The sequence below is a fragment of the Herpailurus yagouaroundi genome, unplaced genomic scaffold (genome assembly GCF_014898765.1).
Source record: "Herpailurus yagouaroundi ecotype Mexico unplaced genomic scaffold, PumYag 196, whole genome shotgun sequence".
NCBI lineage: Eukaryota > Metazoa > Chordata > Mammalia > Carnivora > Felidae > Herpailurus > Herpailurus yagouaroundi.
In genome coordinates, this window is record NW_024412427.1 from 11,479,485 (window position 1) to 11,491,326 (window position 11,842).

An 11,842-nucleotide genomic window follows, 5' to 3' on the forward strand; every position below is an offset into this window, starting at 1 on the left:
CCTGGCTGAAGTCGGACGCTTAACCGACTGCGCCAGGTCATGATCTCGCGGTCCGTGAGTTCGAGCCCCGCGTCAGGCTCTGGGCTGATGGCTCGGAGCCTGGAGCCTGTTTCCGATTCTGTGTCTCCCTCTCTCTCTGTGTCTCCCTCTCTCTCTGCCCCTCGCCTGTTCATGCTCTGTCTCTCTCTGTCCCAAAAATAAATAAACGTTGAAAAAAATAAATAAATAAAAATAAAAAAAATAAAATAAATCATTCACCATGATCAAGTGGGATTTATTCCAAGGATGCAAGCATGATTCAATATTTGAAAATCGATTAACGTGATACATCACATACAGCATAAAAACCATATGATCATTTCAATAGATGCAGAAAAAGCATCTGACAAAGCACAACATCCATTCATGGTAAAACCCTGAACAAAGTAGGTTTATAGGGAACATACCTCAACATAATAAAGGCCATATATGAAAACCCCATGGCCAACATCATTCTCAATGGTGAAAACCTGAGACCTTTACCTCTAGGGTCAGGAACAAGACAAGGATGTCCACTCTCATGACTTCTATTCAATATAGTACTTGAAGTCCTAGCCATAGCAATCACACAAGAAAGAGGCAACCAAATTGGTAAGGAAGAAGTAAAACTTTCATTATTTGCAGATGACATGATAATATATATGGAAAATCATTATGACTACACCAAAAAACTACGAGAACTGATAAATGAATTTGGGAAAGTTGTAGGCTACAAAATCAATGTATAGAAATCTGTTGCATTTCTATATACTAATAATAAAGTAGCCAAAAGAAATTAAGAAAACAATCCCATTTACAATGTATCAAAAAGAATAAAATACCTGGGAATAAACTTAACCAAGGAGGTGACAGACTTGTCATCTGAAAACTGTAAAACATTGAGGAAAGAAATTGAAGATGACACAAACAAATGGAAAATATTCCATGCTCATGGATTGAAAAAAAAATATGGTAAAACCTTGGGTCTTGAGTAACTTGTTCTGTGAGTGTTCAGCAAGACGAGCAAATATTTCTAATAAATTTTAACTTGATAAATGAGCGATGTGTTGCAATATTAGTATATGATGCCAAATGTCACGTGATCACAACTGAGCCAATGGTCTTGAAATTCGCTTTGATATACGAGTACTTTGGATTACAAGCATGTTTCTGAAATTAGTTATGCTCACAAACCAAGGTTTTACTGTATTGTTAAAATGTCTATACTATCCAAAGCAATCTACAGATTTAATGCAATCCCTGTCAAAATACTGACAGCATTTTTTACAGAACTAGAACAAACAATCCTAAAATTTGTATAAAACAACAAGAGTCCCCCAATAGCCAAAGCAATCTTGCAAAAGAAGCAAAACTGGGGGTACCTAGGTGGCTCAGTCAGGTAAACATCCGACTCTTGATTTTGGCTCAGGTCATGATCTTATGGTTTGTGAGATCGAGCCCCTTGTCAGGCTCTGCGCTGACAATGCAGAGCCTGCTTGGGATTCTCTCTCTCTCTCCCTCTCTCTCTGCCCGTCTCCTGCTCATGTTTGCATGCTCTCTCATTCTCTCTCTCTCTCAAAATAAATAAATAAACTTTAAATTTTTTAAATGTTTATTTATTTTTGAGAGAGAGAGACAGACAGAGTGTGATTGTGGGAAGGGCAGAGAGAGAGGGGGAGACACAGAATCCAAAGCAGGCCCCAGGCTCTGAGCTGTCAGCACAGAGCCCAACACAGGACTTGAACCCATGAACCACAAGATCATGACCTGAACCAAAGTCAGATGCTTAACCGACTGAGCCACCAGGAGCCCCAATAAATAAACTTTAAAAAAATAAAAAAAAGAAAGACAAAACTGGAAGTATCATAATTCCAGACATTAAGTTATATTACAAAGCTGTAGTAATCAAAACAGTATGGCACTGGCACAAAAATAGGCACATTGGTCAATGGAACAGAACAGAAAAATCATAAGTAAACCCACAATTATGTGGTCAGTTAATTTTTGACAAAGGAGGCAAGAATATGCAATGGGAAAAAGACAGTCTATTCAACAAATGGTGTTGGGAAAATTGGACACCTACATGCAAAAGTATGAAAATGGACCACTTTCTTACATCACACACAAAAATAAACTCAAAATGTATTAAGGACCTAAATGTCAGACCTGAAACCATAATAATCCTAGAAGAGAGGATAGACAGTAACTTCTTGGCATTGGGCATAGCAACATTTTTCTAGTCATGTCTCCTGAGGCAAGGGAAACAAAAGCAAAAATAAACTATTGGGATTACATCAAAATAAAAAGCTTCTGCACAATGATAAAAATAATCAAGAAAACTAAAAGGCAACCTATGGAATGGGAAAAGATAAATCCAAGTAAAACCTTGGATTGCAAGTTACTTGTTCTGTGAGTATTCCGCAAGATGAGTAAATATTTCTGATAAATTTTCACTTGATAAACAAGAGATGTCTTGCAATATGAGTCATACCTAATGCTGAATGTCACATGATCACAACTGAGCCAACGGTTCTTGAAATTTGCTTTGATATATGAATGCTTTGGATTACAAGCATGTTTCCAGAACAAATTATGCTCACAAACCAAGGTTTTACTGTATTTTCAATGATATAACCAATAAAGGGTTAGTATCCAAAATACATAAAATGTTATAAAACTTAGAACCCAAAAAATTAATAATCCAATTTAAAAATAGGTAGAAGACATGAACAGGTATTTCTCCAAAGTAGACACACAGATGGCCAACAAATACATGAAAAGATGTTCAACATCACTCATCAGCAGGGAAATGCAAACCAAAACTACAATGAGAAAAAAAAAAACTACAATGAGATATCACATCAGACCTGTCAGAATGGCTAAAATAAAAAACATAAGAATCAGCATGTGTTGGAGAGAATGTGGAGTAAAAGGAACCCTTGTCCACTTTTGGTGAGAATACAAACTGGAGCAGCCATACTGGAACACTGTACAGAGGTTCCTTAAAAATTTAAAAATAAAACTACTCTATGATCCAGTAATCACACTACTGGGTGTTTACCCAAGAAATATACAAACACTAATCAAAGGGATACATGAACCCCTATGTTTTTTGCAGCATTATTTACAATAACCAAATTATGGAAGCAGCCTGTGTCCATCAATAAATGGATGGATAAAGAAGATGTGGTGTATATATACAATGGAATATAACTCAGCCATAAAAAATAATAAAATCTTGCCATTTGCAACAACATGGGAGGATGTGGAATATAATGCCAAGCAAAATAAGTCAGTGAGAGGAAGACAAATACATATGACTTCACTCATATGTGGAATTCACTAAACAAAACAAACAAAGGAAAAAAGAGAGAGAGAGAGAGAGAGAGAGAGAGAGAAAACAATAAACAGACTCTTAATTATAGAGAACAAACTGATGGTTACCAGAGAGAAGGTGGGGGGAGGGGAGAATGGGTGAAACAAGTAATGGCGATTAAAGAGTACACTTATTATGATGGGCATTGTATAATATACAGAATTATTGGATCACTATAGTATACCTGAAACTAATATAACACTGTATGTTAACTATAATGGAATTAAAATAAAAAAAAAAAACTTAAAAAAAGCTGGACATTAAAATATGCTACTTACCTAACTATAATAAATATAAAATAAGGAATAAACCCAGTGAATGAACTGCCAGACCTCTACACAGAAAACTATGAAACATTATCAAAAAATCTTAATAAGACTTCAGTGAATGGAGGGCTATACCATATTCATGGATAGGAAATTTTAATAAAGATTCCCTTATTAAGGGCTCCTGGGTGACTCAGTTGGTTAGCATCCAACTGCGGCTCAGGTCATGATCTCACAATTTGTGAGTCTGAGCCCTGCACTGAGTGAGTTCAAGCCCCACCTTGGGTGAGTTCGAGCCCTGCTTTGGGATCTGTGTTGACAGTGCAGAGCCTGCATGGGATTCTCTTTCTCTCCCTCTCTCTCTGCCCCTTGCTCACTTGCACCCTCTCTCAAAACAAACAAAAAAAGATTCCCATATTAATGTACAGATTTGATACAATCCCCCCAAAAACTCCCAGGAGGGTTTTTTGTTTGGTTTGGTTTGGTGGAATTTGCAAAGTTTTTCTAAAATTCATTTGGAAATGCAGAAGTTTAAGACTAGTCAAGACAGTCTTGGGGAACACCAGTAAAGAAATTATTCTATCATGTATAATAATTGTAACAGTATGGAATTGGCAGAAAGACATACTAATAGACAAATAGAAAAGAATGGACATTCCAGAGTCAGATCCACATGCAAACAATTGGTTAATTATAAAAGTGAGGAATTAACAGTCTTTTCAGGACATGATGCTAGGTCAACTGAATATCTATACAGAGGGGGGAAAAAAAGGTAATTTGACATCATGCCATACCCCAAAATCAATTCCAGGTGGACAACATAGACTACTTTGCCACTAGCCGCAATTAATTAATTCAATTAACAGTGAATAAAATTTAAAATTCAGGGCATCAGACATACTAGCCACATTTCAAGTGCTCTGGAGCCACATGTGGCTAGTAGCTACCATACTGGACAGCACATCTAGAGAACAGTTCCATCACTGCAGAATGTTCTATTGGACAGAACTGTTCTAGAAGAAACCATAGAAGAATATCTTCATGAATTTATGTAAGAGAAATGTTTTAAACAGAATTAAAAAAAAAAAAGATGTTAACTGGGTGCCTGGTGGCTCAGGCAGTTAAGCATCAGACTCTTAATTTCTGCTCAGGTCACGATCTCACAGTTCGTGAGTTGGAGCGCCACTTTGGGCTCTGCGCTGGCAGCACAGAGTCTGCTTGGGATTCTCTCTGTCTCTCCCTCTCTGTCTCTCTCTCTCTCCCTTTCTTTCTCTGCTCTTTCTCTCTCTCTCTCAAAATAAATAAATAAACATTAAAAATTTATAATTTCTTTTTTTTAAGGTTTATTTATTTTTGAGAGACAGAGTGTGGGTGGGGGAGGGGCAGAGAGAAAGGGAGACACAGAATCCAAAGCAGGCTCCAGGCTCCAAACTGTCAGCACAGAGCCTGACATGGGGTTTGAACCCACAAATCATGATCATGACCTGAGCTGAAGTCAGATGCTTAACTGACTGAGCCACCCAGGCACCCCAGACATTAGACATTTAAAAAAATAAAAGGTATTAACTATAAAGGAAAAGAAAACTATAAAACTATGAAAAACTGGACCTCATTAAAATTAGGAACTCCTTTTCAACAAGTAACACTATAAACAGAGTAAAAATACAAGATGCAGAATGGAATAAGAGCCAGGACTAGCGTGAGGCAAGTGAAGTACTTGGTGTGGACACAAATTTTTAAGGAGGTGCCAAAAATTCAGTAATCAAGACAAGCAAGATATTAATGTAATATTTTTACAAATAAATATTAATGCCAAAAAACCCCCATGATGACCAAAATATCAAAATTTTACATAAAGATAGGATCAGTATTTCCATTGTTTGCTTCTTTTAAAATGTTTATTCATTTTTGAGAGACAGAGTGTGAGTTGGGGAGAGGCAGAAAAAGAGGGAGACACAGAATTCAAAGCAGGCCCCAGGCTCTGAGCTGTCAGCACAGAGCCTGACATGGGGCTTGAACCCACAAACCATGAGTTCATGACTTGAGCTGAAGTCAGGCACTTAACTGACTGAGCCACCCAGGCACCTCTCTGTTGTTTTGCCTCAAGCTCCAATGTGACTTGAAAGCATTATGGGAAATGATATTTGCAACACGTACACAAGGATCTAATATTTAAAGAATTCTTATAGACCAATACAAATGTCAGACAATCCAACAGAAGAACAGGCTCAAGACTTGAATATTTCACAAAACAAGATATCCAAATGGCCAATGAATATGTTAAAAGATGTTCAACTTTGTTATTCATCAAGAAAATTAAAATTAAAAACAAAAGCATTCCACAAAATATCCACCAAAATGGCTAAATGTAAAAGAGACAACACCAAGTGCTGGTGAGGATGTAGAAAAAACAGAAGTCTCAGACATGGCTGGTGGGAGTGTAAAATGATTTTGGTCTTGGGAAAATGACTTTGAAAAACTGGCAGTATCTGTTAATATAGAACTTACACATGTCCTATGACCCAGCAATTCCACTTCTAGATAACTCAACAGAAATATATTCATATATTCATCAAAAAACTATTCAAGAATGTTTTCAGTAGAACTGTTCATAATGGCCCTCAACTGGAAACCTAAACATCCATTAATAAGGGAATGGATAAACACATTGTGGCATACTAATTCATGAAATACCATACAAAGAGAATAAGCAAAATATTACTACATAAAATAAACAAATCTTATAAACCCAGTATTAAGCAAAAGAAGTCACACATTTAAAAAGTACATACACACACACACACACACACACATATATATATATATATAAAAGCCCCCCAAACAAGCAAAACTTAATCATGGTGTTAGAAGTCAAATTAGTGGTTACCCTTGGAAAGAAAGGGACTTAAAGGGCCTGAGGGTGTTCTGGGTGCTGATAATGTACTATTTCTTTTTTTTTTTTTTTTTAATGTTTATTTATTTTTGAGAGAGACAGAGACAGAGACAGAGTACGAGCCGGGGAGGAGCAGAGATAGAGGGAGACACAGAATCCAAGGCAGGCTCCAGGCTCTGAGATGTCAGTATAGAACTTGATGTGGGGCTCGAATCTACAAACTGTGAGATTGTGATCTGAGCCAAAGTCAGATGCTTAACCGACTAAGCCACCCAGGTGCCACTGATAATGTCCTATTTCTACGTCTAGGTTCTGGTTTCCTGGGTGTGTTCACATGGTGAAGACTTTTTTGCTCAACAAAAACAGAAAAACTTTCAATGAAAACTTTATTTAAAAGAAAATAAAAATATTTCCAGACTATTCAGGAGCTCAGAGAAGGAGATGAGGATTTTAAAAAGCAAGCAATGAAGTGATAAAGTCAGTTACCACAACGTACTCTCTCTCTCTCTCTCTCTCTCTCTGACCTGGTTCTCTCTACCCCAGCTAAGGCAGATAGTTTTGGTTGTCATCTTATCCACAAGCATCCTTGCAAGTAGGGGAGGCTAGTCTTCACTTTCCCATTGGATGCACAGGATGGCAGCCCTGAGCATCTCAATGACTAGATTAAAGCCTCACAGGCAGTTAAGGTAGATGCAGTACCAGAAACTGGTCCCTTCATTTCTGCTCCTGAGCTTTGTGAAAGAGGACCCCTGTGAGCCAGGCCACCTGACCACTCTGAGGCTAGGCTCCAAGCCATGAATGCTTTCACTAGGGTCTAGTGAGTTTTTCTCTGTGTCCCTAATTTAAAGTGATGGCGAGGATGGAGATGGCCTCTTAATTTATTTCACAGTTGAACCCACTTAAAGCAGATAGCCAGTCAGTCAGCACTGCATACACTTCCCTGGAAGCAAATGTCAGGTGGTGCAACTATAGGACATAAGGAGTCAATTTCAAATAACCGCTTTTCTCCCTTCTAAAAGCCCGATTACTGACAATTGAATGAGGCCCCATGGCACTTGAGAGCAGAATAAACCAAGGGAAGATTAAAACATGTAACGCCTGGGATTCCGTCTGCAACAACTATTTCTAAACAAATGAATAGAGTCACACTTCTCATCCTTTCTTCTCTTAAACAAGATTCAAATTGTGGTTTAGAATGTTTTGAATTTAGTACTTTCGCTTCAAGCTGATTCTTTTTAAAAACACCTGAATATAAAGAAAGACTCTGTAAGCACGGGTTTGGAGAACAGATGGAGACGAAACTGGTGGCTGCCTAGCAGGCAATTTATGGCTGAACCCTGCCTTGTGGGGGCCATTAGAGGGGCTTATGGAACTCTCCACCCTCTGCCACATTCCCACTTTTCTTCTTTTTCCTCAAGATAGCTGCCCTATGAGCAACACACAGACCTCTAGGGGCTAGAGGGATTATTTTGGCCCCCAGATCCAGCTACGCAGGTATTTAAATAGGATATACTATAGCTTTACAGTTCTTTCCAATTTTCTCCCCAAAGTCTCAATAAATCTTCCCTATCCAACTGAAGTCTGCTTTCTCTCAAATCATAATCTACTTCTTTGTATATATTTTCCTCTCTGAATTATATTCTTTCTTATTTCAATCAAAGATGAGACTCTGGGCTCTCCCTATCCCTCACCCCCTATCTGATTTTTTAGTTCCTATTTTCTATTTCTCTTTTATAAGAACTCCTTTCTCTTTTTGACTAGTGTTCTGGCTCTGGTTCTTTACGTCTTTTGCCCAACTCTGGATACTTGGCTTCTTTGCTTCCCTCTCCCGGACTCTAACGGCATCTTTGTTAGAATGCTTACCCATCCATATGCAGAAGTGCTTGGAAGAGACCAACATGCATGGTGTAACCAAGAGATGGGGCAAATTTTAGGTTATTTTAACTTTTGAGATTCCTCCAGAGTTTCTTGAAGAACCAAAAACAGCCCTTCTCCCAGAAAGACCGCATTCTAACTCAGAGCCAGTTACACAAAATGGGGGTTATTGCACTCGACAGCAAAACAGCCAATTAAAAGTAATTGTCTCAATCTGGGTTATATATTTCCTTATATCCTTGAATTTTCAGAGCCCCAAGGTAATAGAATCCCGAATGTAGTTTCCTAGACCACAGGTCTGCCTTTCAAAGCCTCAACCTGACAGATACTGAAACCAAATACTTCAACCTATGATTTACTTCTTTTGGGGTAAGGGTCGATCTCCTTTCTACATCTGTCTGACAGGATGTTTGAGTGACCAAATAAAAAGGCTATAATGGGCCCCCATTCCTGATAATTACCTTTGCCTGGGGCCTTCCTGCCGACGATTGTGCCCAGTGAAGCCATCAGTGTTTAGTGTCCCGATCCTTAATCAGATCCCTGTGGTTTAAGCAGAGAAGATGCAGACACTCTCCTTACCTTCAACGTGAGTCAGTGTCTTTTCCTTTATTTTCAGAGCAGTTTGACCAAAGGAACTATCGCATTCTCAGGGCACAGCCTGGTTAGGAGATTTGTAACTTCATGCTTCCAGGGTTCCATTTCTCCCTGGATTTGCTCTTCATATTGTCTGTGTTGTCGGCTCATTGCAACATGGCCGCTCCCTCCATGAAGGTTCTTCTTTCCCACATGTATCTCAACAGAGCCCTGAGTTCTGGCACGGTGAAGGGTAGAGACCTAAAGCCCTCTCTTCTCTGGTGCCATCTCACCTATCTGCCTACAAGGCATGGGCAGTGGCCAGCTGCTTTTACAATAATTTAGGTGCTTAAATATTTAGAAAAATTATGCACCCAAATAAGAAACTGATTCCAAAACTCCAATTAGTGGAACATGCCAGGCAAAAATCACCTAGGCACCAAGGCTTGGGGGAAATTTTTACTATAGAAGAAATGAACAAACAAAAACCAGAAGATATAAAAGAAGAAGGAAGGAGGAGGAAAAGAGAAGAAATTGAGTCCATAGATATACTAAGTATAGATATCGTACTGTACCAAAACACCCGCTGAGAAAGAGAAAGAGATTTCTTCTTCCCACACTGGGGCTCACCTCTCACTATACAGGCCCCTGTCCCAGGAATCGTCAGTAGCAGTTCTGTGGTCAATAACAGATAATTCCAGATCAAAAGAAGGGTTCTGAAATCAAGACGTTGTTTATAGATCAATGATTCTCCAAGTGAATCCGGGGATCTCTGGTGGGTCTGCAAGATTCTTCCAATAGTTTTGTGGGCTGGGTCAAAATGCAAGACACAGAAGTGTGTTGGGTGTTTTTTTCCCCCCCTTTGAAACATATTTTCCACTGCGGATTTCAATCAAAACTTAAAAGAACCAAAACAAGCATGTTTAAAGGAATATAAAGGAATATAAATAATTGACAGGAATTCAGCAAAAACACCTCAAAAATGTTTTCTTTTGTTTGCTGGCTTGTTTATTTAATCCACTAAACAGGTAAGATTCTTTTGTTCTGTTAAAGTAGTGTAAGGACTAAAACTCTCAAGACTCACCAGTCCAGATGAAAAGGTGAACCTTACAAAGCATACCTTTTTGAGAGGAGGAAAGGCAGGTCCTTTCTTCCCTGAGTTTCTCATTTCCCAGTGTCATTTACTTCCTGGTCCTCTCTCTCAGCACTGCTTTCTAGTTTAATGTCCACATCTCTGAAGTCAGAAGCAGCCACTGCCAAGAAGAACCCTTCTCTGCTGCCACAGCTGTCTTTACTCAGGTTTCTTTTCCAGGGAGCAGGAGCTCAGGTGTGGGGTAAAGGGGATGTCAATTGAGGCTGCAGCTTGGGAAGATCTGTTTTTCCTCACCCTAGCCCCACAGCAAAAGTTAACCCCAGTAGAGCCTGGACTGCTGGAGAGGACTTTTTGAGTTATTTAATAACCCGATTATTAGCCATAAAGCATGACAAAGCTTCCAGGCCATGAGATAAAACATAATACTTACAGCTAGGTCTGCCTTCCCCTAACAGAGCAGTGTCCATATTCAGCTATTTGTTGGACCAGTTTGTACAGCCATAATTTCTTAGAAGGATTTTAAACAGACAGGCTGCCTACACCATAGGTAAAATAGTGTGGAAGCTCTAAATTGCAATGCACTTGGAGACCTCTAATTGGATTTTGCTGAAGTATGTGCAATATCATTTACCTATCTGTATAATTCTTTCGTGTGTACACAGTGCTCTCTGATAGTTCAGATGCCACCCTGAATTACCCAGATTCTGTTAGCCCTCTTGATCCTTTGGTGCAGACCCACCCAAGAATAAAGGAAATGATGTTCTTCCCACCTTGTTTGATAAGGTGAAAACAACTTGTTCACTCTTTCAGTGTGATTGGGGGAGGGAAAGAAAAGAAAGGAAAGAAAGGAAAGAAAGAAAGAAAGAAAGAAAGAAAGAAAGAAAGCAAGCCAATCCCAACATCTGGATGGAATTTATTACATACCTCCTCTCTGGGACCCCCTGGTTCTTGAATGTTTCAGCTAATGATTCTTTCTTCCAAAGTCTGCAGTGGCTCAATGACTCAGCCTGCCAGGGAATGATACTTTGCTGCCACTTACTGCAAGTTGGTTTAAATAGGTTGTCAAGGGGCGCCTAGGTGGCGCAGTCGGTTAAGTGTCCGACTTCAGCCAGGTCACGATCTCACAGTCCATGAGTTCGAGCCCCGCGTCGGGCTCTGGGCTGATGGCTCGGAGCCTGGAGCCTGTTTCCGATTCTGTGTCTCCCTCTCTCTCTGCCCCTCCCCCGTTCATGCTCTCTCTCTGTCCCAAAAATAAATTAAAAAAACGTTGAAAAAAAAATTTTTAAATAAATAGGTTGTCAAGATGCTGTAGCTGTGACCAAATCCCTGGCAGGGGGAGGTGGGGCAGCACATGCCACGTGAGCATGCTTACATGTTTCTGTGTGGATACCCAGTGGGAGGAGTATTTGCCACTTCTGGAGAAATTGGAGGTTCTCTACTAATTGCTTGGTGTCCCATCCCTAGAATATGACTCATGCAGTCAAGTCCACAAACATGTTCATGTCTTGAGGAGAAGATCTATATTTGATTACATTTATGGCTAATGTTTCTGCATCTCTAGGGTAAAGGGAAAGAGTGTCAGCTCTGCCACTTACAAGCCTTAGGATTTTAAGCTAATTTATCTGGTTTCTCTGAGCTTCAGCTTCTTTATCAGTAATGTGGGTAAATAATATCCTCAATGGAGATACAGGGGAATGAATTGAGATAATGGTATGTAACTTGATTGTGGGTTTCCATGCACAGGAACA

At 39.4% G+C, this 11,842-nt stretch overlaps 1 protein-coding gene across 6 annotated transcripts in view; it reads right to left on the reverse strand.

Moving 5' to 3' along the window:
* ASIP (agouti signaling protein) overlaps positions 1–11,112 on the reverse strand; it is a 73,527-nt gene extending 62,415 nt beyond the window's left edge. The window contains exons 1-2 of one of the 6 annotated variants that reach the window (XM_040447291.1): positions 10,122–10,321; positions 9,632–9,676 (exon numbers count right to left, since the gene is read on the reverse strand). Coding sequence is in view for 1 of the 6 variants with exons in the window: in XM_040447287.1 (XP_040303221.1) it covers positions 9,632–9,717; positions 10,122–10,169 (134 nt within the window). In the remaining 5 variants the exon portion in view is untranslated. Of the gene's footprint in view, positions 1–9,007; positions 9,303–9,631; positions 9,812–10,121; positions 10,322–11,021 lie in introns of those variants that run through there. The other 5 variants (XM_040447287.1, XM_040447288.1, XM_040447292.1 and 2 more) reach the window with 5 other exon arrangements.
* Positions 11,113–11,842: the final 730 nt, after the last annotated feature.